Source organism: Acomys minous (assembly GCF_964271855.1).
Source record: "Acomys minous genome assembly, chromosome: 13".
In the NCBI taxonomy this organism is placed as follows: Eukaryota; Metazoa; Chordata; class Mammalia; order Rodentia; family Muridae; genus Acomys; species Acomys minous.
Window position 1 is genome coordinate 96833698 of NC_140495.1, and position 27055 is coordinate 96860752.

General features: G+C 44.3%; 1 protein-coding gene across 15 annotated transcripts in view; it reads left to right on the forward strand.

The window, feature by feature from the left end:
* ANK3 (ankyrin 3) overlaps positions 1-27055 on the forward strand; it is a 590040-nt gene that overhangs the window by 387406 nt on the left and 175579 nt on the right. For 13 of the 15 annotated variants that reach the window (XM_084753969.1, XM_084753972.1, XM_084753956.1 and 10 more), the window contains exons 5-7: positions 5969-6067; positions 11555-11740; positions 13627-13725. In XM_084753969.1, the coding sequence (XP_084610095.1) occupies positions 5969-6067; positions 11555-11740; positions 13627-13725 (384 nt within the window). Of the gene's footprint in view, positions 1-5968; positions 6068-11554; positions 11741-12393; positions 12418-13626; positions 13726-27055 lie in introns of all 15 variants that reach the window. The other 2 variants (XM_084753955.1, XM_084753965.1) reach the window with 1 other exon arrangement.

Here is a 27055-nt window from a genome sequence, read left to right on the forward strand (position 1 = left end):
AAACAAAACAAATTTATTATTTGTTATTATTTATTACACTTATTTATTATGTTTTTGTGTATTTGCCTTCTGATGGAGGCCAGAGGGCAACTTGGGGGGGGGGGGTCAGATCTCCCCTTCCACCATGTGGGTCCTGAACTCTGTGATCATCAGATTTGGAGCTGAGTCATCCCAACAACCCAAAGCATACTATTTTTTCAATTAGTTACTCTAAGGCCCTTTTGTGTCTGTGTTAAGTGTACATGGCTCATTGTCCCTGGGTGTCTTTGGCTGGTGAATCTCTGCTAGTTGGGATGTCTGCAAAATTACAGTCATTTACAGCGTCCCTGTGAGATGCCCTGGTGACTGTCAGTGTTGGGGAAGTAAAAACACTTAGCGCCCAACTGCAGGGTTCTCCTTTCTAGTTCCCCGGCCTTAGACTTCTGTTACATTGCCTGTGAGAGTTCACTTTGACTAGTAATGCTTTTCCAGAAAGGGATGATATAAAAAATAAAGTTTAGAAAATAAACATTCAGATATTAACTAGCTTGTCGTTACAAATGAAAAATGCATGCTTTAAAAAATTTCTAGTTGCATTTATTTTTGTAAGGGAGGGGTAATGTGTGAGCTAGGGCACACATGTGGAAGTCAGATGACAACTTGCAAAATCTGCTCTTTCCTCCCACCAAGTGGGTTCCTAGGATCCAACTCAGGAGGTCAGGATCGACAGCAAACACGTTTACCTGCTGAGCTGTCTCAGTGGCCTGCATCATACTTTCAAGCTGTTTCTCTGTCCCCTTCCCCCGCAAATATTGCTATAATTTTGTCTCCTGAAAAAATAACTAGCAATGAGCAGCAAGTTATGAGATAGTAGGGGAAGCTTTTACTCCGTTTCCAGTTAGAACATCTCCCTCAAATCTTGCACACATTCCCGATTATGTCCAAGGGCAACCATAGCTATAAACCCTGCCTGCACAGTACGTGGAGAAACTGTGGTCAAGATGGATGAAGCCCAAATCCGTGATAATCTGAATTGACCTGCATTCCATACCGATGATGCCATGAAGGAAAGAACGCAGCCTATGACTCCACTCTCCTCGCAGCTGTGTTTGGGGATCCCTGTCACACACTGCACAACACAGGACTTCTTCCTCTGCCTGAAAGCCTGGCCCCGTGTGCCGCCATCTCACACCCTTCCTATGACTAGATGGAGCAGTGAGGTGACCGTGCTGCAGAAGCAGCAGTCTGTGTGACAGTTCTCTGTGGCAACTCTTAAGCAGGGACTTTACAAAGACCAAAAGGCAACAATGCCATGAAAGAAGAAGACTAAGTTCAAGCTGCAACTGTAGCTGAGTGAGTGTTTGCATGCATGGAGCCCTGTGGTCCATGCCAGCATCACAGAAACTGTGCATGGCGGTGCATGGTTCTAATCCCAGAATTTGGGAAGTAAAAACAATAGGATCAGAAGTTCAAGGTTATCTTCAGCTACGTAGCAAGTGCAAGGCTAGCCTGGGCTACATAAGACTCTATCTTAAAAAGAAATCATTTCCTTAAACGGGGATTTTCTTCATGCGCTGACACATGAAACATGGAACTGTTCCCATTCAAGAAAGACAGGCCAGGCATGGTGGTGCACACCTGTAATCCCAGCACTCAGGGGAGGCAGAGGCAAGTGGATCTCTGTGAGTTTGAGGCCAGCCTGGTCTACAAAGCAAGTCTAGAACAGCCAGGGCTACACAGAGAAAAGCCCATCTCAAAAACAAACAGGGAGAGAGAGAGAGAGAGAGAGAGAGAGAGAGAGAGAGAGAGAGAGAGAGAGAGAGAGAGTGTCCAGGTGTGCAAAAGCACAGCCATAATCCCAGCACTTGAGAGGCTGAGCAGATGACTTCTAGATTGAGGAGGAAGAGAAGGAGGCAGATGATAGGTCTCTAAGTGAAAGTTCAGCTATGAACTGTTTCTTAAAATGTATGAAATAGTCAAATGAGCACTGGTGAGAAGAGTCAATGGTAAAGGCACCTGCTGCAGAGGCTGATGACCTCAGGTCAACCTCCAGGACCCTCAGGGTGGAAGGAGAGGACTTGACTCTTCCAGGCTGCCCCCACCTTTATAATGTGTGTGTGCACACAACAACAACAACAACAACAACAACAACAACAGAATACATCTTTCCTTAAAATCTTTAAAATGAAATAGTTGAGAATCCCTCTCCCCCCCCCCCCCCCCGCCTTGAATGGTAATAAAATTGACATAACCCCACATTGGAATTTTGTTCTTGTGCATTTGGGCACTATAACTACAAGTATGGGGGGTGTTGTTTGTTTGTTTTTACTTTATTTTGGTTGTGAGCCTAGCGTTTCCTGGCTGAGCCATCTCTCCAGCCCTAGATTTTTGACTTTACATGAGCTTTGGTCATTGCCTTGATCTCAAGTCTTGACAGTTTTTTGACTCTTCTTTGAATAACTTTACATTCCCATAACCTCTTTGTTCTACCCTAGAAAAGAAATTAGGCCAGGGAGTCGGCTCATCAGGGAAAGAGTTGGGATTCTCAGCACCCACATAAAAGGTGGGCCTGGCAGCCCACCTGGAATCCCAGCACACAGGAGGGGTGGCATCGAGTCCCCAGAGCAAGCCAGTTAACTGGAGTAGCCTCAGAACACACATGTAGACAGAACACACACACACACAGCACGTGCACACACACACAAACGTACCATTGGCTAATTGAATCCCGATTGTAAAGAACTCACTTCTTTTTTTTTTTTTTTTTTTTTTTGTACTCATCACAGCAGTAATACATAGTGTTTACCACTTAAGACAAAGTAACTGCCCAGTAAAATAGTTGGCTTTCTTCTGTCTCATCCTTGTCTATATCCGGACTGTGTCCATCCAGGCAGAGTCTGTCTCTGGTAGTATTTTGGCTATGGATATATTTTGAATGAATACATTTTCTTGCATGTTGTAACAAAGGCAAAACACCAAGTCAAATGTATTGGGTACCCTTCAGATGGCCCCTGTGTTAGGGGAGCCAGATTCTCAGTCAGACAGGTCTGGTCTGACTTTTGACCTTTAGTCTGACTTTCACAGGGTTCAGCAAAATACTTTGCAGTGTGTAGTAGTTAAGTAGTTGGTCATGATGAAGACTGCATAAGAAGTGAAGTTTCTGTCAGTGAAAGAAATGTCCCTCAGACAAGGTTTTGGTTTTTTGTTTGTTTGTTTTGTTTTGTTTTTAAGCTCTGCCAGGTTGGGTGTGATGGAGCATGCCTTCATCCTCTCTGCAAAATTATCAGTCTGCAGATTTGCATGAGTATAATAGCCCCACTGTAAACACTGAGAGCAGAAGGTATTGGAGATAATAGATAAAAATCAGACTTTAAATAGCACAGTCACTGCATCTTAAGCAGCCTGTCCCCTGGGGACTTAAACTTATTGTTGCCACCACAGAGAAGGAAATGTAAATGGAGCTCCAGTATGCTCCTGTTTTACCAGCTTTGTTTTGAAATTTTCCTCAGTTTTGAAATGAATATGAAAATGGAGAAGGAACATCTTTCTCCAATCTGGCCATCCCCTGAGTCCAAGTGTCTTTTTCACCAACAAGTATGAAAGCTGGAGGCTAACCCTTATGCCTCTGGGCTTGAATCTTAGAGGCATGATTTTTAGTCAGTCTCTTTAAAAATATTTTTTAGATTATTTACTAATTTATATATATGATATATCAAAATATATACCATATAACATATTATATATGATATAATGTACAATATATAAGATTACTTATATATATAAAATTATATATATGAATTGGAGTTAGTTATTTGGGTTAAAAGAGCAAAAATGAACTTAAGCAAAAGAAGTTTCCAAAGAGTTTATTGGCTTTGGATTGGGGCTGAGAACAGAAGGGTAAAGAGGAGACAGAGGCGCGGTGGAGAACCCAACCACAGCCAAAGAGTAAGAGGGCCCTTTGATACCGTGCCTTTAGGTTGGGGATGGGAACCCGGGAGAACACGGTTCAGGAGAGAAAACTAGAAAGCAAACAAAGACAGCTTGTCCACGTGTCTACTCCATGGTCAACCAGGAGCAGGCCCATCTATGTCAGTGTCCAGCCAACACAAGTCCTGCCTCCAGGGCATGGAAGAGCCATTCACCAAGACAAGATAACCAAGACATTGTCAGATGAAGTAGAAACGGACCTGGGGGCTCATGGCCATCACTAAAGCGAACTAAAACACATATATACCAAATGCTCGCTTTGAAATCAAAATGTACATTGGGTGAGACAGTTTACATTACTTTGATGGCATGCGTGAGAAAAACAGAAAAGTTTAGTTGGTCTCACGGTTGCTTGAGCATTGTTTAGGTACCCTGAGACTAGACAAAACCTCACGGCAGATCATGTGGGGCTGAACCCAGCTGCTCACCTCAAGATGGCTACAAAGCAGAAGGAAATTAGAAAGGGCCAAAGGCAGCCCTTCCAATGACCTGCTTCCTCTCACCAGACCCTATACTTTCCCCCACCTCCCAAGAATGCCTTCAAATGCGAGACTGTAATGGGGTCATCTGTTGATTACATTAAAGCTCTCCTGAGCATCTAAATAGTAACCAAGTCTTCCATCATAATCCCTGAAGGGACATTTGGTATTGACACTGTAACATCCTTGGGAGGGAGGGAGGGAGGGAGGCACAAAAAACGTTTTATCAGCATGGAAAGCAGAAAGCTCAATAAGCCCCTTCAGGGCACATACCAAGTGATCTCATGTATATGATATGTCCAAAGTAAACAAAGTCATAGAAATAGAACAGAGATGGGTGGTTGCCAAGGTTACAGGAAAAAAAAAAGGCAGATGCTGAAAATTGGTACCAACAGGTGCAGGATGAGGGGTTAGCAGAGCTTCGTCCTGCAGTGAGTCTTGCCTGGCAAGGCTATCATCCCAATTCTGTGAGTACACAGGCCCCACTGAACGGCATCATTTAGAAGAATGAGTTTTATGGAAGGAGAACCAAGTGTCAACAAACAAATATTTTTAGGACTCAGAAAGTGAATAGGAGTGTGTCTTTAAGAAAAGACCAGCTTTCTCAGGTATGAGTGCCAGATAGGCAAGTTCTCAACAAAAGAGGGAGCAGGGCACAGTGGGATTATACATGTGTGACCCCAACACTCAGGAGGTAGAGGATCCCGTAGTCTAAGGCTAGCCTTGGCTATCTGTTAGATTCTAGGCCAACCTAGGGTACATGAAACCTTGCTTAGAATGAAAGAAAGAAAGAAAGAAAGAAAGAAAGAAAGAAAGAAAGAAAGAAAGAAAAGAAGACAGAAAAGAAAAAAAGAAAGGAAAGAAGACAGAAAAGAAAAGAAAGAAAGAAAGGAAAGAAGACAGGAAAGAAAGAAAGAAAGAAAGAAAGAAAGAAAGAAAGAAAGAAAGAAAGGAAAATGGCAAGTTGTGGTAGGAGGCAGTTCTACTCAGCCGTACTATTTTGCATGTGAGCCCTCCCTTTCTTTGATCTGTGAAATCACATCTGGCATATATTTGAAGTAATTTGAGGTTAAAATAATTTCCTTCCCAAGCTGGGACTGTTTGAAAAGCACACTTTCATATGAAAATAGTACATCTTTATTTGCAATCGGTGATTGATGCTTGGAAGATGACAGCTGAACCGCATCCTTCTCTGTATCTGTAGCAGCTGGTAAAATATTCTATTCATGGTAGCACCTCAACACCATTGAGGATAACCTGAGTATGCGTGTTTACCTACGGTGCATAGATTGCTGTAAGTTGCTTTAAGACAACTGACTATGAATATTACGTCCTTGTGTGGCAAGGGGCCTAATTGTAATTATGACTGTAAATCACACTCAGCATTGTGGACATGGTTTGGGCTGCTGGGCTCCATTCTCTGATGACTGTGAATGCTTACAATGAAGTCATTTTAGGTGAGCACTGCTCAGAGCGTCTGTGCTCAGGGGCAGCTTGGCAAACTCTTGTTTCTTGTTTTGCAGAATGGCTTCACGCCGTTGTATATGGCGGCCCAGGAGAACCACCTGGAGGTCGTCAGGTTTCTTCTAGACAACGGTGCCAGCCAGAGCCTGGCCACAGAGGTGAGGAACTCCCTGTTCTTCCATAGTTGCGTTCATGTGTTCAAAAGGCTTTTATTTTTTAATCTTTTTTTTAAATTCTAATTTCATTTTACATCCCAATTGCAACTCCATTCCCTCCTCTCCTCCCCTTCCCATCCTCCCACCCCCTCCCACCCCTAGGTACCAACCCACCTGGCACACCAAATCACATCAAGACTAAGTGCCTCCTCTTTCACTGAGGCAAGACAAGGCAGCCCTGCTAGGGAAATGGGATTCAGAGGGAGGAAACAGTGCCCAAGTCAAGGACAGCTTTCCCCGCCCACCCCTCCCACCCCACCTGCCCCCGCCTCTTGAGGACCAAGCAGCCCATCAGCTTTGTTAGCCCTACAGTACGGGATAACCAAGCTACAAACCACAGACCCAAAGGAACTAATCAACAAGGAGGGTTCAAGGGAGGATGCCTGAATTCCACTAAGAAGGGGGAATAAAACAGACACACACCTGGAAGTTGGGGGGAGAGGGAACGGGATAAGAGAGGGTGGAGAGAGAAATGGGGGGTGGGGGGAGAAATCAGTTGTGGAGAGAGCAGGGATAGGGGGTGAGAGGGCTGGGTAAGAGAAGCGAAATTGGTGTTGGGGCATCTCTAGGACAAAGATGGAGACCTGACCTGGGATGGGGCAGGCTCCTGGGAAGATATAGGAGTGACACTGGCTGAGACTCCTAGCAGCAGGGGATGGTGAGGCTGAAGTGGCCACATCCTGTAGCCAGGCAGGACTCTTCCAATGGATGAAGGGGACACCAACCCACCCACAAAAGGCTTTTTGTAAGCCTAGAACTAAGAGTTTTCTCACTAGGATTTCAGCGGCCGTTGGCTGTTTAACGAGTTGACTCTTTTATGAGATGCCCTAGAAACTCTATTTTAATCTTTGAGAATTCTCTCACTGCACAGATATTCTTTATCTGCTCAAGTGCCTGGACTACCCTATAATTAAGCTATCATTATAATTTTTAACTTATTGATAATAATTTTTGCTTCTTAATAATCTTGCCTCCAAGGCAACCATTGTTTTGAAATATCATTTTAATGAATATTAACTGTAAGTGTAGTTTTTTTTTTTCTGATTAGTGTCAGGCTAATTACAATAATTGAATGAATATATATGTATACATATATATATTTAACTAATTATATTTAATCTATACTTCCAAATAAAACTGTTATACATGTTTAGCTACCGAATAATAGCGGTATTTGTCGAGGGTGGGTATATCTTCTACAGTCTTGAATAGAAAAATTACTTAAAATATAAAAAGTGATTTCAGCCTTTGCTACTATCTGGAAATGTAGGGTTTTGATCTGTCTGTGGGCACTGTCACCACTGAGTAAGCATGCTGCTCAATCTGTTGCTGATAGTAAAGAGCTGATACTTGCAGATTCTTCATTTTTAATTCAATGATGAATGCTAGGAGATAGGGTCTAGCTAACCACAAAGCCATCTCTCTGGTCAGGAGGCTGGTGTGGCTGCTAAGTGGCAAAGGAAGGAAAGGTAAGAGCCTAGATGGCTCCTCACCCAGCCTTTGAGGTTATTATGCCTTCCTGAAACCCCAGCAAATGAGTGAAGAGACGGTTCGTACAGAAAGTCAGACAATGACCAATGGGACATGAAGTCTAACCGGGTGAAGAAGAAAATCTTTGGGCCTTGAGTTTAAAGGGGAAAACATTGTGAGGTGGGGGGGGGGGCGGTGGGGGGATAGTTTTCTTCTAACAGTGTTGACATTGATAAGTGGCGCGGCCCATGTGGTGAGCACCCAGAGCCTCCCCACCCCAAAACTTATTGCTTTTGTCATTTGCCAGTAAGACTTTATACAACAGATACATTAGAGAAGATGAAAATAGTATGCAGGGCTGTTAGTGTAATTGGTACTAACAGTTCCCAAACACTGAACAGTGCCTAAGCATGGACTGACGGAGCACCCATCAGTAAATGTTGGTGTGCCTATCTGACAGTGTGCTACCCAGCATGATGGAAAATGGACAATACTGCACATGCTGAAGAAGCAATATGTCCGAAGCACATTTTTATCACTGCCTCGCTCTTCACGTCATGTCCTTCCATACTGTTGAGGATGTCATCCTAAGAACTTATTGTCTGAGAATCTTGCTAAATCCAGTTAAGAAACGGTTGTGGAGAACTGAAGAGATGGCTGAGTAGGTTAATATCACTGGCTGCTCTTTCAGAGGACCCAGGTAGTGTTCCCAGCACCCACAGGGTGACTGACAATATCTGTAACTCCAGTTTCAGGGGATCTGATGCCCTCTGCTGGCTTTTGTGAGCACAGCATGCATGATGTTTCATACTGCGTATGTGCAAACAAAGCAGGCAATATACATAAAATAAAAATAAATATATCCTTAAACGACAACAAAGGGGTAGCAATTATTATATTTTAGTAATTTAACTCTTAGTTTCTTTTTCTTTTTTTTTTTCCTCTCTGGGATAAAGATCATGGTCAAAAGCAAAGTGGGGAAAAGAGGGTTTATTTTACAGTCAGGGCAGGAACTTGGAGGCCTGTCCTGAGCTGAATCAGGGACTATTTTTTTAAAAAGCCGATAACTGGCTTACTCCCCAGGGCCTGCTCAGCCTACTTTCTTATACAACCCACCTTCCCCAGAGTGGCACCACCTACAGTAGGCTGGACCCTCTCATATCAATCATTAATCAAGAAAATACTCTCACAGACCAAAAGCTGCTGAGTATAGCAATTAACAACCCGGAGCAGGCAGGGTGGCTGGATCCTTAATTGGCTTATGCTAGAAGTGTGTTCTTATCAGTACTAATCGGATTATCTGCTGTAGGCTTTCTAGTGCAAAGTACTTCCTGTTGCATAGGCTCTAACACTTTACAGTCTGTACCAGCGAAGAGAAGACAGAGCTGTTTGTTATGACTCAAAACAGACCTAGGCTGCCAGTCCTACTCTTATCCTGCTTCAAGGCTTTGTATGTGTGTGTGGGTGGGGGGTTGAAAGATTTGTTTATATATTATGTACACAGTGCTCTACGTGCATGTACACCTGTACACCAAAGAGGGCATCGGATCACATTATAGATGGTTGTGAGGTACCATGCAGTTGCTGGGAATTGAACTCAGGACCTCTGGAAGAGCAGATAGTGCACTTAACCTTTGAGCCGTCTCTCCAGCCCCTTGCTTCAAGGTTTTTAAGTGAGGTGCAAAGTTGACTCTTTCTACGGTTTTTCTGTTAACACTCTCATCTTCAAAAATGCCTAGGGTTCCTAGATTGAGAGCCTCAGCGGTAGGGCGCCTGCCTGGCATGCACTGAGCCTCAAGTTTAACCCACCTGTACTGTTTCAGTCACAAAAGAGAATGAAAAGAAAAGCTCTTAATCGGGGAGGCAGAGGCAGGCAGATGGCTGTGAGTTCGAGGCCAGCCTGGTGTACAAAGTGAGTCTAGGAAAAGCCAAGGCTACACCGAGAAACCCTGTCTCAAACAACAACAGAACAAGAGAGAAAGAAAGAAAGGAAAGAAGGAAGGAAGGAAGGAAGGAAGGAAGGAAGGAAGGAAGGAAGGAAAGAAGCTCTTAAATTTTCTCTAGAGATAACTCTTGGTTCATTCATCATATCTCTGTACCAATGAGAACACTTGGATGTTTTTCTTTATGAAAAGGAATGCTGCACTGGCATTCATGTATATAAGAAGCAATCCTTTTTAATTATATTCTGGTGTAATCTACACTCCACGTGCATAAGGGTGAGGCTGTGGTTTCGTCTTGTTGACATCTTGGTTCGGTCCTGCTTGTTTGTTATCTCACTTAAAAAAAAAATGACAGGAGTGTCCTTTCCTTTTTTCTTTCCTTGGATAGTAGTAGAGTTGAGGGAATCAGGTCGCCACATCCTACAGAAGGGAGCACAGGTAGGGGCTGAATACAGAGAGGAGAGAGAGGTCACTGCAGGAAGGGAGCTGTCCTCGTCCCTGCACACACCCACAGCTTGTGGGGAAGTCGTGGATGGGAGCCACATGGGGACAAGCTGAGCAGGATTGCTCCTGACAGTCTTTGATGCTTTGCACATTCTTGACTACGGATGTGGCAGTTTGTATTCAGTCAGGCAACGATGGCGGCGTTTACCAGTTTTCTAGCAAAGGAGTGAACGATGAACATCTTTGGAAAATCAACAAAAGCCAAGGACATAGTTCCCACCTCGGCCTCACTGATGCTCTATTGACATGTTTGTACCAGGAGACTACAGAAGTAACCATGACTACAGGAAAAATGATGAGAAACTTGCCCATCCGTTCACTAGTAAAAAACCATTTTTAGTGTTCCCTTGGGTATATAGAAACGAAGTCATGATAGAAGTGCCGTGTGAGCCACTCTTGGGTGTTTTGTCCTGTGTTGTTTTTCTCCAGTCAGCCACACAGCACCGGACATTATTTAATGAACCTCTGTGGAATCCATAACTGTCTCTGCTTGGTCATGTTCCAGGGCACTTTAGGGTGAACACACAATATGCAGAGCATACATGTTATATCCGGGTATATTCTGAAATTCCATTTCCCTGAGGCACCCTCAGCTCAGCAGGGTGGAAACACTGGAAAGTGTTGGGCAAAGAGGCAAAGTGTCGTAGAGAAGGATTAAGGCCTGTGGGGATGTGTTGCCGAGCGCAGTGATAGCAGTTGCAGCGTGTCAGAACGGCTAGAAGAATATATTTCTGATGTTCCTACCATAAAAATATTAGACATTTGACACCTTTAATCCCCAGCACTGGGGAAGCAAAGACAGGTGGATCTCTGTGAGTTCAAGGCTAGCCCGTTTTGCAAAGTGAGTCCAGGACTGCCAAGGCTATTACACAGAGAAACCATGTGTCAAAAAAAAAATTAGGCATTTAAATTTGTTATTCGATTGTATTTGTAAATCACATCATGTTGCCCCATAAAGACACACGTTAAGATAGCAAACTATTAAAGTCAGGTACTGCATGTTTGCTGCTTCAGTTCCCCTCACTGATTAGAGAAGCCAAGAGCCTATCCCATAGGCCTTTCTCGAAGCGGTAATGGACATGCTCCACTCCTTGCTCTCGCCCAAACATAGGCTAGGGTGTAATCAGTACTAACCTCATCTTCAAAGTATCAGCGAGAACGTTTACAACTCTTTTAAAATCTTCTTGGAAAACTCCGCCTAGATTTAACTGGACAATACTATTTCATAAAGATTGTTTTATGTATACTAACATTTGGACATCGTTTATTTTTATGTAGCACTTTTAGATATTTTCATTTTTTTCCCCAATTGGTGTATAATTAATAGCCTTTGAAAAGAAAAAAATCATAAACAAAAATTTCTTGTATGCACTTATGTGCTTTTAAAGCTGCTGTTAGCAACCAAAACCCTAAACAAAAACTGATCCTTGGCCGTCCCATTGCTCCCGACTTGATAATGGAATCATAAGAAAGTACCCACCTAACCGAGCTTGACGCGTCCTTCTCTTTGCAGGATGGCTTCACGCCCTTGGCTGTTGCTCTGCAACAAGGTCATGACCAAGTCGTGTCACTCCTGCTCGAAAATGACACGAAGGGAAAAGTGCGTCTCCCGGCCCTCCACATCGCGGCCCGGAAAGACGACACGAAGGCGGCAGCTCTGCTCCTGCAGAATGACAACAACGCAGATGTGGAGTCAAAGGTAGGGACCGGGGCACCCCAGCCTTTCACATCCCTGTCTTGAGTCAGGCAGGCAACCTTGAGGAACACACGGTCTCCCACTTGGCCGGCTTGTGCCCAAAATATGACTTCACTGAAAGGAATGAGGACACGGGTCCCTGCGTCCACCTGAGAAGCCAGAGAAGGCTGTCCATGTTCTTGTGTGCATGCTAAAAGGGAGGTCCCCTCCAAAGAAAAGGGTTTCCATGCATCTGCAGTTTCCTTCCTTTTCATGTCACAAAAGAGTGTATAGAACAGTGCAGCTCAAACACCGGAGGCAAGTTACAGAGAGATAGTGACAGTGTGTGCCAACTTTCACGGCTTTGACCTCTATATTGATGGGCAGCACAGCCAGGGCAGGCGAGCTGTGGAAAGCATGCGGCAGGAGAAGAGCCACAGCCAAAGACCCCTACTGTCTTGCTTGGAAAGTCTGTCTGGGGGAAATGGCACAATGGGCGAGGTCTCTGTGTAGCCGTTCTTCGTGGAGTCTAGCTTTCTTCCTGCCCCCTCAATTCCCTTCCATCATAGCTTTCATCTTCATCCTGTAGCTGCCGTGAGCTTCCTGCAGTCCACGTCACCGAGTGAACTAACCGTTCATTTTTTTCCTCCTCTTTGCCTCCCAATGTGTTAACCTAGATGGTGGTGAATAGAGCAACCGAGGTATATATATACATATATATATATATGTATCTGTCTCCGTTTTTCTGTATAATCGAGATCTGCTTCATCGCTTTCCATCTCCTAGGTTTGCGGCCTCATCCCCTTCCCTACCCCTCTCCCCTTCCTTCTTTGCACTGCCTTCTGTAGGCTAGAATCCTGCTTCGCCCCGACCCCGCGACCCCTGAAGGAGCATGTGCCAAGGCAGGCGGCAGGTTAATTGCCAGGGCTTTCTGCAGCTGAACATGGCATTGGGAAGGGAGATTTTAGGCATCCTCAAAATACCTACGAGTACTGTAACAGAGACAGACAAAGGCCCTCTGGTATTTCCGATGCTTATCGGCTGTACCTGAAGCTGCAGACACCCCTGTTGCTCCACTCCTCCTCCTCCTCCTCCTCCGGGGGACTCAGTCTTTAGGGTTCTGCATGACACTTACCCTCCGTGGTGTCAGCAACAGGAGAGTCACTCAGAACGGTGCAGTCTGACCCACCTTCCATGAGAGGCAGTGACAGCTAGCATGGCTAAGAAGCTTGCTAACGAACTACACACGCATCACTTCTTCTAGGGTTCTGATCTTGGTACAGGGTGGGGGTGGGGAATAAGTGAATTGCTGCATGTTTGGCTTTTTTTTTTAAAGGAAGTAAAATGACCATGGTAGAAAAAGCATCCCTAAGACAGTGTCGCTGAGTAGCCACATGGTAAATGAACGGATGAGTGTAGACCACCATCTTCCTTCATGTAAAAATCACCTCCGTGGGTGTAATAGCACCGCACCGCCCCAAATGGCTTTAGTCCTTATGACTGGCATTTACTGTTGGCTCACCTGAGTTTTATGTTGTATAAAACTACCGGAATTGGTTTTCACGAGTCTCCATGGCCAATTCTCTCACCTGCCTAAAGCAGTAGTAGTGATGAGATCATAGCGCTGTGACTATGAGGGTTTTCTTGCAATGTGGGTTTCCACACAGTTCTGCTAGTGGAGGCCTTAAATTGATGAGTCTCCATGCCCCGGTTTTCCCCTGGCTCTCCCTCTGCCTATGAGTGAGGGTTTTCTTAGAAACCTTACGGGCCCTTGGGCCTGACCAAAGCCTAGCTCAGAAGAGAATGTGACCCCCAGCATATTTTGCGCCCTCGTTTTTTTTTAATTTTTTATTTGAGCCTAAGACAAACTGGAAGTAACCAACTGACCATATGTTGTGTTTTCTTCACAGAGTGGCTTTACCCCGCTCCACATAGCTGCCCACTATGGGAATATTAACGTGGCCACGTTGCTGTTAAACCGAGCGGCCGCCGTGGACTTTACGGCGCGGGTGAGTGTGTGACAACCATATTGCATCTACATGACTTTGATGTCTCATTTCCCAGGGTCAGGAGTGGGCTGGGGTACGGCTGCCCAGTCATTGAGAAAGCATATTTGTTTCTTTTCCTGGCACACTTCTCGCTATCACATGGTCATGTAGACAAAGATTGGGAGTGTGTGCCGATGGGATGCATCACAAATGATAAAAGTCTTATAGAGGAAAGACATGTAAGTAACTGCAATCTCCATAGCTGGGAACTACAGACGGTTCTCCATGCGAAATATGCTAGAAGCATGAGAAATTATTCAGTTGAACTGGGCGTGGTTGTGCCCACCTTTAATCCCAGCACTCTGGGAGGCAGAGGCAGGTGGATCTCTGTGAGTTCGAGGCCAGCCTGGTCTACAAAGTGAGTCCAGGACATCCAGGGCTATACAGAGAAACCCTGTCTCAAAACAAACAAACAAACAAAAACAGCAACAAATGAACAAACAAAAGCAACAACAAAGATATTATTCAGTTGCATGGGTATGAGAGGGTTTCCCCAGGTCCCACTCCTGGCCCTGACTGAGAAGCTATTGGCAGTTGATGGTGACTGGGGAAAGGACAGTCATTTTTCCTCTAAGACTGTGGCCCATGTAGGGCAATCCATGTTCCAGTAGATGATCCCAAGCCCACTTGCAAGGTAGCACTAATCTGACACAATGGAGTACCTTTCAAGGGGGCAGTAAGTTGGTGGAGGGACCTATTGGAGGATTCCCCATAAAGCTGGAGAAGGAAATTGGAGGGTGGTTATGGTCATAATCCATTGTATACATGTATGAAATTCTCTGTGGGTTGTAAGTTTACTATTTGTAAGATGAGTTGAGTGAAATGTGAAATATAATGGCATAATGATATGAGATACAATGATATAAAAAAAATAAAGTGATGACAACCCACTATAGAGTTACAGAAATTGTGAGCCAGAATATCACCACATAGCCCCCCACATCTAAACACCGTGACATCTAAAGAATCATCTTTGCGGCAAGCTCATTCTCTAGAAAGATGGGGTGAGGTGAGATGGGTTGTACATCCAGCACTAGCTATGTAGCTGTAAAAGTAAAGTTATCTTTGAAAAGTTGGTAGGTGGGCAGTGTCAAGCATTTTATCTCAGGAAGAAAAGCTTAACTTCATCCCTGTTTGACAAGTGAGGTAGGCTTAGCCCTGCTACTGGAGCTTGCAGTTAGAGGAGGCAGGATTTCATACTCAAAGAACTAAGTCAGTGACTTCATCTCCCCTCTTTAGTTTGGGGCACTTGGCTCATCCTCTCATGGTCTATCAGTTCTAGAAAAGAAAAGAAAAGAAAAGAAAAGAAAAGAAAAGAAAAGAAAAGAAAAAAACAGTGAGCACTCAGATGGCACCAACATAGATTTCCACTGTGGCCATCCATTTATTGAAGAGCTTTGTCCATTTGAGTGGCTAGAGAGGGTGACTTCTTCTCACTTGAGGTTCTGCTAGTGCCCCCCCCCAATTTGGCTCTGAGGCCACCTTTGACTCTCGGAAGGACAGTGTCAAAGCGCTTCTGTAAGGCAGCGTTCACACTCTAGTCCAGATGCAGTCTTCTGAACCCGTTTGGATAATACACAGCACAGTCAAAGCCTCCCTAAGACACAGCTTCTAATTAGGACATTTGGAAAAATCCACGTCCAGATGGCTTTGAAGCTGGCCTCTGCCATCGTTGAGAAACTGTCTGTTGCTGTTGAGAATAAAGTTTAGATCTGAGGGGATGCTTGTGACAATGACAATATCATCACACTTCTTCAGGCAACTCAAGTGTATCCATTTCCCTCCCAACAATGACAACGCTCATTATGAGCAGTAATCCTTTATTGATTATAGATCAATGGAAGCCTCAGACCCGCATGTTAACCTCACATGCATCAACAAAAAGGGATGTAAAACAATTGCACGTGTACTGGTACAAAATATACCACACTTGCTGCTTTCTGCTACATCTAAAAAATCATCTTCCCCAGCCTGTCCCGATTGATGAGGCCTCTTGACACAATACAGAAAAGGCACTGTAGTGCAATTGAGTTAAACATTGTGTATAGGAGCCCTGTGCTCTTGCTTCCTCCCATCAGCCTCTGCTTCTCTTTATTGGCAGTGATGGATGACTGGCTTTAGGGGGTCAGAGGAGACTCTTCAGAAAGAGCTTGCCCATCTTCCATCCCAAATTCCTAGTAACTTGGTCAGTAACAATCTATCATTTGTGCTAGGGTTATACAGAGGTCTCTCCCTGCCTAAACTCAGAGGCATGATTCATTCATGGTTCCTTCTGGCAGGAAGCAGGTAAAAGTTGCAATTAAGGTCACACCCACTCTGCTCAGAACAATGGAGGGGAGATGTTTGGATATATATCCATCCCAGATGACAGCTTCAGTACTTTGTTTTGCATTATCTATGCAGCTAACCGACGCCATCCCCTATAGAGGGTCCCCTACAGAGCTCCTAAATGCTGCAGTTCAGAGTCAGCCTTCTGCAGCCTGGACTGAGTCGGCTATAACAGCTTTGACACCCTCTAAATTGATGCACGGCCTTTGCTCTCATAGCAATTCTTCCCTCTCTTAGGGAAGAGAATGTAACTGAGACACCCCCCCCCTCCAGAGGCCCTCCTGATTGTCGGTCCAGGAATGAGCACTTATGCACTGAGGTGATGAAAGGCCAAATCGCATTAAGTGGATGGTGGTCAAGCCCCTCCTGTTGACTGGAGTAGATCCATATGTCTTGGTGTTTAATATTTCCTAGTCTAATCCCTGAAAAGGTTAGAGATTTGCTCTGGAAGAGTCCAGGTGGTTTACAGACTAAAACAGACAAAAGTAATCTAGAAGGATGGACTAGAAAAGGAAAGTGCTGCCAAGTGAGTGCAATGAACTAGGGAATAAAATAATATAACAAAAGTAGACTTCAAACCTTTAATATATGCAGGCATGTAGATACAGAATATGGATATATAAATACATAAGGGCTTTTGCTTTATACATTTTATTAATTCAATTCTTTGACAATTTCATACACATACCGTACATATGCATATATAATACCTTGTAAATATTGTCGATAAAAATTGGCATGCAAGGATCTCTGTGGTGAATTGGAGTCCTCTTCATACATGCCAGCAGTGGTATAGCTGGATCATGTAACAGATGTACTTTTCATTATTTTGAGGGCCCTGGGAGCCCAAGGAAGAAGCAAGAAGTCTTTGCTCCAAGCCTGGGCTGCCAGAGCCATTCATGACTGTGGCTCATTTTAATTTAAATTGAATTTACAAGGTACATCCTCTGGACTGAGCATGGTGGCACAGTCAGCAGGCAGAGCCAAGCAGATCTCTGCAAGGCTGAGGTCAGCGTGATCTACATAACCAGTTCTAGGCCAGTCAGGGCCATATAGTAAGACCCTTAACATTTCATGTGCTACCTTCTGAAGGGAATTCCAGGTGCTCAACCCTTGCCTACAGCAAGTGGCTTGTGTAGTACACGGCACTGACACGCAGCATGTTGGGACACAGGCCTGCCTTCCCTATGATGGCACAGTGACCTCTGTGTGTCACCTACCTCCCAGGGAAGGTGTTTGCTCCCTGCCCTGTAGGCTTTGAGCATCATATTAGCTCAGTTCCATGCACTTTACACATTCTGTATGCTATCTACATTGTGAACCGTCTGCAGGGCCACGCTTTAGAGACCACTGATGTCGTAGCTTCTTTCTGCTTCCCAGACATCTTCCCACACCGGCCTCTGTGCTGTTGACTTTGACCTGAGCTCCATCCTCTCAGCCTTGCAGGGCAGACCTCACTACGCACAGTGAGTGGGCTTCTTACAGCTACAGCTCTTTGAAGATAAAAAAAAAGCCATTTATTTCAGAAAACCATTCCTCACTGTTCTGAAAACAAGAAGGCAGGATGTTTGTGTGGCCAGAGAGCCCTTTGTCTTCCTGCCAGGAGCAGGCACCCTTGGCATACCAGCATACCAACGGAGTCACCAGGAGGCTCTGCCACATTCCATTCAACCAAGCGCTGGCTTTAAGTGTGAACAACACTAAGAAGCCTCCCTGTTTCCTTCCTTTCTTCTCAGGTAGAATTTATGGCAACAGTGATCTTAAAGCTATAATTAATTTAAGCATGCGCTAAACCCCTACCTCCACATTAGGCTTTTCTACTTGATAGCTCAAAACTCTGTGAGGACTGAAATATAATAAAGTCCACTAACAGATTCCTCCCAGATCTTGCTATACACGTGTAAGGTTTTTAATTCCTCAGGGTCAATTCTGTGTCTTCTTGCACGTTATGGCATCTGTGGAGTTAGTTGATAGCTGAGTGAGTCTCTCTCTCTCTCTCTCTCTCTCTCTCTCTCTCTCTCTCTCTCTCTCTCTCTCTCTCTCTCTCTGTCTCTCTGGGAGAGAGCGTAAACTTACAGAATTTAAAAAGAAATGATGACATTGCTTCTGGGCTTCCTTGCCCATTACAAACGGGTGGATCTTGTTCTTAAGTCTGATTCTTTCCCAGCTCTCCAAACTCTCATTGCTTCAGCCGAGAAGTGATGCCATCTCTGTCTACAGATGTGCTAGGCTTAAAGGCATGCACTGCCATACCCAGAGCTTTAGTTTTTCTCAACCACTACTAGAGAGCTAATTATGAAACACAGACCCTTCCTCACTGCCCAGCCATCTTGTCTTTGAGCTTTTGGCTTCCCTTCCTACTTCACCATAGAGCATAGTGTTTTGTGGCAAAGTAGAGCACATTGGAGGCACACTGCTAGGTTCCCACAGGGCCTTGCTGTTTGCCCTTCATGTTCTTGCCAGTGGCAGCATTGTCATACACACAGTGGGTTCACAGAGAGTTCATAACCCATGGTGACACGATGACAAGTGAAGGAAACTGTCCATGTCCATCTTGCTTGAGATGTGTGACCAACAATGAGACAGGAGCACCTGACACCTTTGTGGAGGTGGTCATCACTGTTGCCAGCAAAGACAACTTGCTTGAAGACAGACCTCCCACAAGAGTGTGACATATGTCCAGTAGGTAGCGTTGTGGCAGGCCTCTGGAGCACTTCTAGTAATCAGAAATGTCGCTTCCAGAATGTGCTGGGGTACAGTTTGCTGCGGTTTAGGCCAGCACAAAGTCTCAGCCGTTGAGGAGGAGGAGAGATGGCTTCACAGTTGAGAGCATTCCCTGCTCTTGCAGAGGACTGGAGTTCAGTTCCCAGTATCCAAGTACGGCATCTCACAACTAAGGCACCAGGGGATCTGATGTTCCCTTCTGGCCTGCTTGGCACCCGCATACACACAGACACATACGTGATAAAAAATAAATAAATAATTAATTAAATCTTAAATAAAAAAAGAAGTGAGTCATATGCCATAGCTTGGGGAAGGAAGAACTCCAATAATGAGCAGCAACAACAACAAAGTGACAGGAACCACAAGGCGCCTGTTCCTCTCCCATCTCCTCTAGAGTTCAATCCATACGCTGAGAGTGTTTCTCGATGACCTGAATAAATCCTATTTTGAAATCCTGCAAATCAAAATCCTATTAAGGTCGGAGTCAGCCGAGCTTAGCGTTCCTCATTTGCACTTAAAAAAAAAAAAAAACACTTATTCTCTAGCTATAGAGTTTTCCTTCCCACCCGTTAGCTCAAGGATCTGGGCTGGGCTGCCGCGACCTGGCCTGACCTCCTGCTGAACATTCTAGCACAATTTCCACACTGTCTGTCCTCAGGCAGGACCTTCGGATTACCCAGACGTGCCCTCATCTCACCCCACCCCAACCCCCACACACACCCCAATCCTCCACTACTACAGGCACCTCCATAGAAATGGGAAGGAAAACAGACTCTTCCTCTGGTGGTTTGAGGATTGTAGAAGGGCAGAGAAGCCAGTGTCCCGTGGTAAGTGCCTCTAGACACATCCATGGTCATTGTCTCTGCTCCCACTTTGGAGGAAGAGAGTCGGTGAAGACATGTTTAGTAAGGAGACCTGTGCAGATTAGCATAGTTGGAAAGCTGGGAGATGGGACACTTTATTAGAAATACCGTCATCGGAGTCGGCTGAGATATGAAAGAGCTCTGAGGCGGAGCGCGCGCTAGCATATGCAGATTGAGGCGCGGTACCAAAAAGGAGCCTTCAAATTGGAAGGAGGAAAGCAAGGGAGGCTGTAGCTCCTACCTGTGAATGATGCTGCAGAGGTATGGTAGGGCCAATCAGGACAGTGGCAACCAGGCTGAGGGCACTGGCCTGGGGCCTGCAGATAAGACGGGAGCCATTGCTGGTCTGCCTGGAGAAGCTAAGACAGAAGTGTTCCTCGAACGTTCTAAGGCATGTGGAAGGGCAATGTGGCTCAGTTGTGAGCTCTCGCTGTCACCGGTCACCTATGGAAAAGGGTTGTGGGTGATGCATAGCTGACCCTGGGCTCTGTGCTCTGCTCTCCCGGGAACATCATTCTCCTTGGACGCCTGGGAATTGATAGAGGACTTTTGTTCACTGTTAGCGTATATTATACATAGCAATGAGCATCATTATGGCATTTCCGTACTTCTATATAGTGTGTTTTGATCGTTTGTGCCCTAGGGGCATTTTTTTTTTTTTTTTTTTTTTTTTTTGGTTTTTCACAGTGTTTAGCATGTGATGAAAAGAAGGATCCTGAATGTTTCAGCTTCTGTGCACAAGGAGGGTCCCCTTCAAACCACCCACACAGTGGTCCAGGATCCATAACACAACCGCCCAAGCAGTTTGTTTACAGACATATCATAGAGCAGGTCCACGTCCCAGGAAAATGGGAAGTGGGAGAAAGGTGTAGACCAGCGATTCTCAACCTATGTGTCCCAACCATCAGAAAACTCATACTTCCAATGGTCTTGGAAGCCTAACCATAAATTTATTTTCACTGCTGCTTCTTAGCTCTAATTTTGTTATTCGGTAGCATCTCGGTTCTTAAGGCCATTGGGAATGTACTTTCCCAATTGTCAAGACACACAGGTTGAGAACCACTGCTCTAGAAGTTGGCATTCACCAATGAGATTGCTCTTTTAGGGGCACCAAATAGCCCCTGACAGCATCTCTTAGTTCTCACTACAGGAACTTTAAAAAGAGGTGGAAGAACCCCCCGTGCAGAATTCCGACCTGCCTAGGCTCCTCCATTGTTGAAGAGCAGGTGCAGTGGTGAGTGTCCTACACAGCACTCCACTTACACCCACCTCTTTCAGTGGGTTCTGGGATCCAAACTCAGGTCCTTGTGCTTGTGCACATAGCAGGCGCTTTCCTGGCTAAGCCGTCTCTGCGGCCCCTACTTGATTGTTTCTTATCCCCACGTACGTCAGCGTCAATGCACGCACAGTCACTTTCTAGCTTCATGGTGTAAAATGAAATCACTGTCGGTACGCATGGGCTCACTAAGAGATGCTGGCTCGAAAGTAAACTGGAGAGCAAGTGAGGAAGATGCCTGATTTCAACCTTGGGCCTCTGCACGCATATGTAAACACACAAACACACACACACACATCACAGAAGGAATAAGCTCTGTGTGTGTGTGTGTGTGTGTGTGTGTGTGTGTGTGTATGTATATATACATATATATCAACATAAAGTTACAATGAAGTTGGAAGATTCTGATGCCCATGTGTGCCTATGTGTAGAGTTCCTGCAGGCTGCAGGCCAGAGACACCCGATGGCTGGCAGTTTGTTCTCTGCGAGCGTTCAGGGACAGGATGAATTGAATCCATCTTTTCCTCCTTGGTAGTCATGCTTGGGATATTTGGAATGAACTCTCTGTAACCAGGAACCTGATGACCTCACAGAAAAGCGGGGAACACACATTCTTGGCAAGGCATACAAGGCAAGCCTTTCACCCCCAAGGCGTGAGGCCCAGTGAGGCTTGAGACTGAAGATGAATTTCCTAATAGTTCATAAGTGAGGACCTCTCGCCGACTCCTGGAGTCTGCAGCAGGCACTTGGCCATCCATGTTTTTAACAAACATGTCCCATGATTCTTCTGATCAGACAAGGTTAGGAAATATTTACCAAGGTCAGGCTGGGAGAACCTTTGAATACAAGATGCCCAAAGTTACATCACAGAAAATGTTAAAGATCTTCTAAACAAAAACAAACAAAACAAAATAAAACAAAAACACTGTCTCTTAACCATTCTCTTAATGTTTATTGCATTGGAGTCACACTGTGCCTTGTAGCTTACAAATGGCATGTATATGCAGCATTTCCTTTGAACCCTACAAGAACATATATATATATATATATATATGTATGTATGTATGTATGTATGTATGTATGTATGTATGTATATATGTATGTATGGGTTTTTTTTGGGTTTTTTTTGTTTTTTTTTTTTTTTGTTTTACAGAAAAAAGGTTGAAATCACTAAGGAGTTTTTGGTCCCAGGTCTCACCCAGAGTATAGTGGCAGGGCAGGGATCTGAACTCAGGCTGTCTTTTTCAAGGCACGTTGCCTCCGTTCTGAACCATCAGAGCTGGAGCATCCACTAAGCTGGAGGAGAGACAGCTCCGGGCACGGTGGGCTACAGCAATGCCTAGAAGCTGAGGGCGAGGCTCTGGCTGTTGGCAGCAGCTGGGTCTTGGTCCTTAGGAGAACGTATCTGCTCCTTAGGATACATTCTCTGCACACTCGCTGAGGCATCTTCTCCCAGCCACGTTTGCTTAGGAGGCACCATTCCCATTCCTCGTGTGTCTACAACTTTAGCAAGTGCCCGTTTATCTGAAGATGAAATGAAGGCAAATTACATGTGCACACATACACACACACACACACACACACACACACACACACACACGCATGTATGCATGTTTCCAAAGAGCTGAGATATTGAAAATCTGCAAGGGGTGATTAACTTTCTAGGGAGAAAGGGGAAATAATCCCACAGGGGAATAAGATCCAGGCTTATTGGTGTTGATAGAGTAGAAGGGAAAATTTGCATTCTTAAGGCCTTCCATATTTTGTTTTCCCACTTTGCATGGTGGAGTGTAAGGAAACTAGGGAAAGTGATGTACTGAAACAGCTGTGTTTATGAGAAGCATCGTTGGAGAATGGGTGTGCCCCAGTGTGAATCACAGAAGGCCACTCAACTGTATACTTAGTGGCTGAGACCAAAGCATTAAGGTATATGTAATTGACCACTACTATTATTACTGATAGCCACTAGCTGGCCACACAAAAGTCCTGCACACTGTGAAGCCAGGGAGGAGAGGGGCCTTGGAGTTAAGATAGCAACCCCACTTACTCCTCCTTTTAGTGGTAACCTGTCTCTCACATTTTCATCACCCAGCCATCGGCTCTCCTTCATCTAATTTAAAGTAATTCTGTATTGCCGCAGCGAGGTAGGAAATCGCCTGCTCTTACTCTAGGGAAAGGCTCCATGACCTTGCCTGGAGATGGCCTGAAATGAATTCCACTGCCCTCTGTTGGTTGTTTTTGTTTGTTTGTTTGTTTGCTTGCTTGTTTTTGGGAAGAAGAGAGGGGAGGAAAAGCTAGGCATTCCTTGGCAGAGCAAGCTGTTCTGGATCTCTGACATTAACAGCGTGGATCTCACACCTTCCTACCAAGGAATAGCGTGTGCACTGTTACCATATGTGTCTCCAGTGTGATGTCTGTCACCCCTCAGCGTGGTGTCCCAGGTTTCTCTGCTGTGCTCACAACAGCACAGCCTTACTGTAACCCTAAACATATTTTTTTTCCAACTGCATCCATCTTGAGAGCTGTGTCATCTAGAACCTTCTGGTTTCACCAGGTGACTTCATGCCTACTTTACCTGAAGTTTTTTTTTCTGTCCCAAGTATTTCATCATACACTCGAGAGGAGCAACAATTTCATATGCTTTGTTCACTCTCTATATAATAATGAAAAGTGTGCTGCCACTTGAATGTTTCTTAACGTCCAAGCACTGTTCTTTATATATATATATATATATATATATATATATATATTTTTTTTTTTTTTATTGCATTTAATTGTGTGTATGTGCACATGTGTGCGTGTGTGTGTGTGTGTGTGTGTGTGTTATACACCCATGCATGCTACAGGCACACGTGGAGGTCAGAGAACAACTTACAGGCATTAATTCTCTCCTTGCACAATGCAGGTCAGCGCATCAGGTTGGGCAGAAAGTGCCCTTACCCGCTGACCCTGCCCCCAATTTCCTTTCTTAGTCTCTGCAGCTACCATGTAAGCCTCGTGCCATTCTTGTCCACAGCATTAGTACCTTGATTTTATAGCTAAGAAATAAGTGGGAACCACTATTGTAGAGGCGGGATCTGACTCTCTGGAGACCAGGCTGGCCTGGAATTCATAGTGAATCTCCTGTCTTAGCCTCCCAGGTGCTAGGATTACAGCTGTCAGCCATCACGCCCAACCCCGTGCTTTTAAAACATATTTCAAATTGTATTTCAGTCATTCCATTAAAAATGAGCAATTGGGGGAGAAGGGCTTCTAAGTTCCTAATAAGCTGATAATTGTTGCCCCCACAATGAGAAGTAGGAGGCAAAATATACCCTACTAAGTTAGAATCTTCACCCCAATTTTATAGTCTGATGCCTTTAAGGGGTGAGGGTGCTGATTAAAAGTTCTGTCTGAAAATCAAGACGGCAGGTGGTTGAGGAATAGGCCAGCGAGCCCCAAGTAAGAGTGACTGCAGACCTTCACAACAGGGAAACAGGTCTGTGTTTTGTTAGACATTAGGCCCAGAAATTTGAAATAATTATGCTTGCTCATCCTCTAATTTTGTTTTCTCAAAATTCTAAATACTTATCCAGATCCTGCTAGTAATATTTATGAAACCAACTCTCTTCATTGTATAAGAAGCATGTGTGTGTGTGTAGATTTGACTTTGTGAGTGTATGTGTGTATATATGTGTGTATGTGTGTATGTATGTATATATATGTGTGTGTACGTATGTATTTGTGTATATATGTGTGTGTATATTTGTGTACATGTGTATATGTGTGTATGTGTGTATGTATGTGTGTATATGTGTGTACGTGTGTATGTGTGTATATTTGTGTACATGTATATATGTGTGTATGTGTGTATGTGTGTATATATGTGTGTGTATATGTGTATGTATGTGTATATTTGTGTGTATGTGTGTGTATGTGTGTATGTATGTGTGTATTTGTGTGTATATGTGTGTATGTGTGTATGTATGTGTGTATTTGTATGTATATGTGTGTAGGTATGTGTGTGTGTGTGTGTGTGTGTAGTGTGTGTAGCCACCATATGTAGAAATGATTGAGAAGTAAGTGACATAGAAAGCAAGGCACTGAGTAGACTTATTCCTGCATCACTTTTCAGGCTGAGTAGCAATTACATTGACTAACATCATGGAAAAGCTGAATAAGGTACTGTCGGTGGCGATGAGAGCTGGGCTTTTAAGGAATCCCATAGGCTTTGGTGAAGGGAAAAAACAATACCTGGGAATTGAGACCTACAGAGCTCGGCCCAAGTTCTGTAAACGGCTTAACAACCCTTAGTATTTTGTTTTTTGTTTTTTTTTCTTGCCTGGCCATTAGACAGAATAAATTCCGATGACCTTGTCTGTTAAAACACACTGTCAAATGCTAATGTATTCTGTTAACATTTTGAATGTAAAAAACAAATTCTTAGGTAAAAGGGGAAAAAAGCATTCTATTAATATGCTAATTTATACTAAAGCAAATCTGCTTTAGTTTGTACAAAATTCCTATCGAGACAGCTTCGCAGGCCACTCTTGTAATTGCACTTGGAAGGCAGGTAGGAGGGTGAGAAGTTCAAGGTCATCTTCAGCTCCCTGGTGAAACGCGCTGTCTCAAAGACAAATTACATCAGACTAAAAGCTCTAGCTAGCTTGAATTTATTTTTCTGGATTTTAATCTAGATTTCTTATCATAAATTGTATAGATCTTCAGCCACAGTGAATTTTATGCGTTAAGGGGCGGGAGGTGATATATGTTTAGGTGGAACAGATAACTGGGCTAGCAGCTTCCCTTGAGGCGCAGATATACGGGATGTTGCTGAGGAGGAAAAACTGATAACAGATAAGAGAGTGAAGAATGTTGATGTGGGCTGGAGAGATGGCTCAGAGGTTAAGAACACCGCCCACTCTTCCAAAGGTCCTGAGTTCAAGTCCCAGCAACCACACTTCTGGCATGCCGGTGTACATGCAGGGGAGACATTGTATGTTTAATCAAATAAATCTTGAAAAGAACGTTGGTGACATAAGCTGCACCTGAGGTGGTGTTGGTGGGTGGTGTTGGTTAGATTGTGGTAAAGGGTACCCATTTTCCCACTGTGCCTTGTGCCAATATCCACAACTGTTATTTTTAGAAAATGTGAGGATACATAAGGCATCTGTAATCCTCACATGAGTGACAAGTGAGTCACTGGGCAGCTGTAAGTGCAGCCCTTCTTAAGTGCACGTATGTGCATATGCAAATGTAGTTGGACTTTCCTACACTTTCTGTGTCTTAAATATTATATAATAACGTGTCTTACTTCCTGTGTTATTAGTCTCTTGGTATCCTTTCAAGTGTCATGTCACTTTACATAGGATGGAAGAGTCCAGTTATAGGACATCCTTGCTGCCTCCCTGTGACGACATGGGTTTGTGCTGAGCCTTTCTTGTAGAGAGCCCACAGCCACTCTCATTTTTACTTTTAGGAGAACTTATTTCTTGTTTTTTTCCTTCATTCTTGCCAACTCCAGAGCCCCCTGCTTGCTTCATAGAGGTTTCGTTTTCTGTGCGGTAGCCACGCTCTTACTTTCTGGAGAATGCCCTTTTCCGTTTCCATAACTGCGGTTTCATTTCTTATGTTACATTGGGTAGATCCTTTGCCTTTGTGTTTTTTCACATTTTCACATGGGATTCTGTCCCTTCTTGTGTAGCTCCTGACACCCCTCGCTCTTTATATTTTAATGTGAAAATCTTATTAGTTGGCATATCTTTTAATGTCCCTGGTTCTGTGCCCGGCCGTCTGACATCTACTCATAGCCCAATCAAAGGAAATCTTCATTTCTGAGATTGTGGGGTTTTGGTTTTTTGGTTTTTGTTTTTGTTTTTGTTTTTGTTTTTGTTTTTTTGTCAAATATTCCCATTTGGTTCTCTTAAGAATTCTACCTCTTGGCTGACATTCCGTCTGTCTCCTTTAATGAAATTTTAAAGTATTGATTTTCCATCATAGCATCTTCGTACACATGCCTTCATGCTTTGCTTTCGTTTGCTCCCCTCCAGCGCCCTCCTCATGTAGCCTCCACTCAGGCTGGTTCTCGTGCTTCTCGGTCCCCACTTCTGCTTTCCTATTG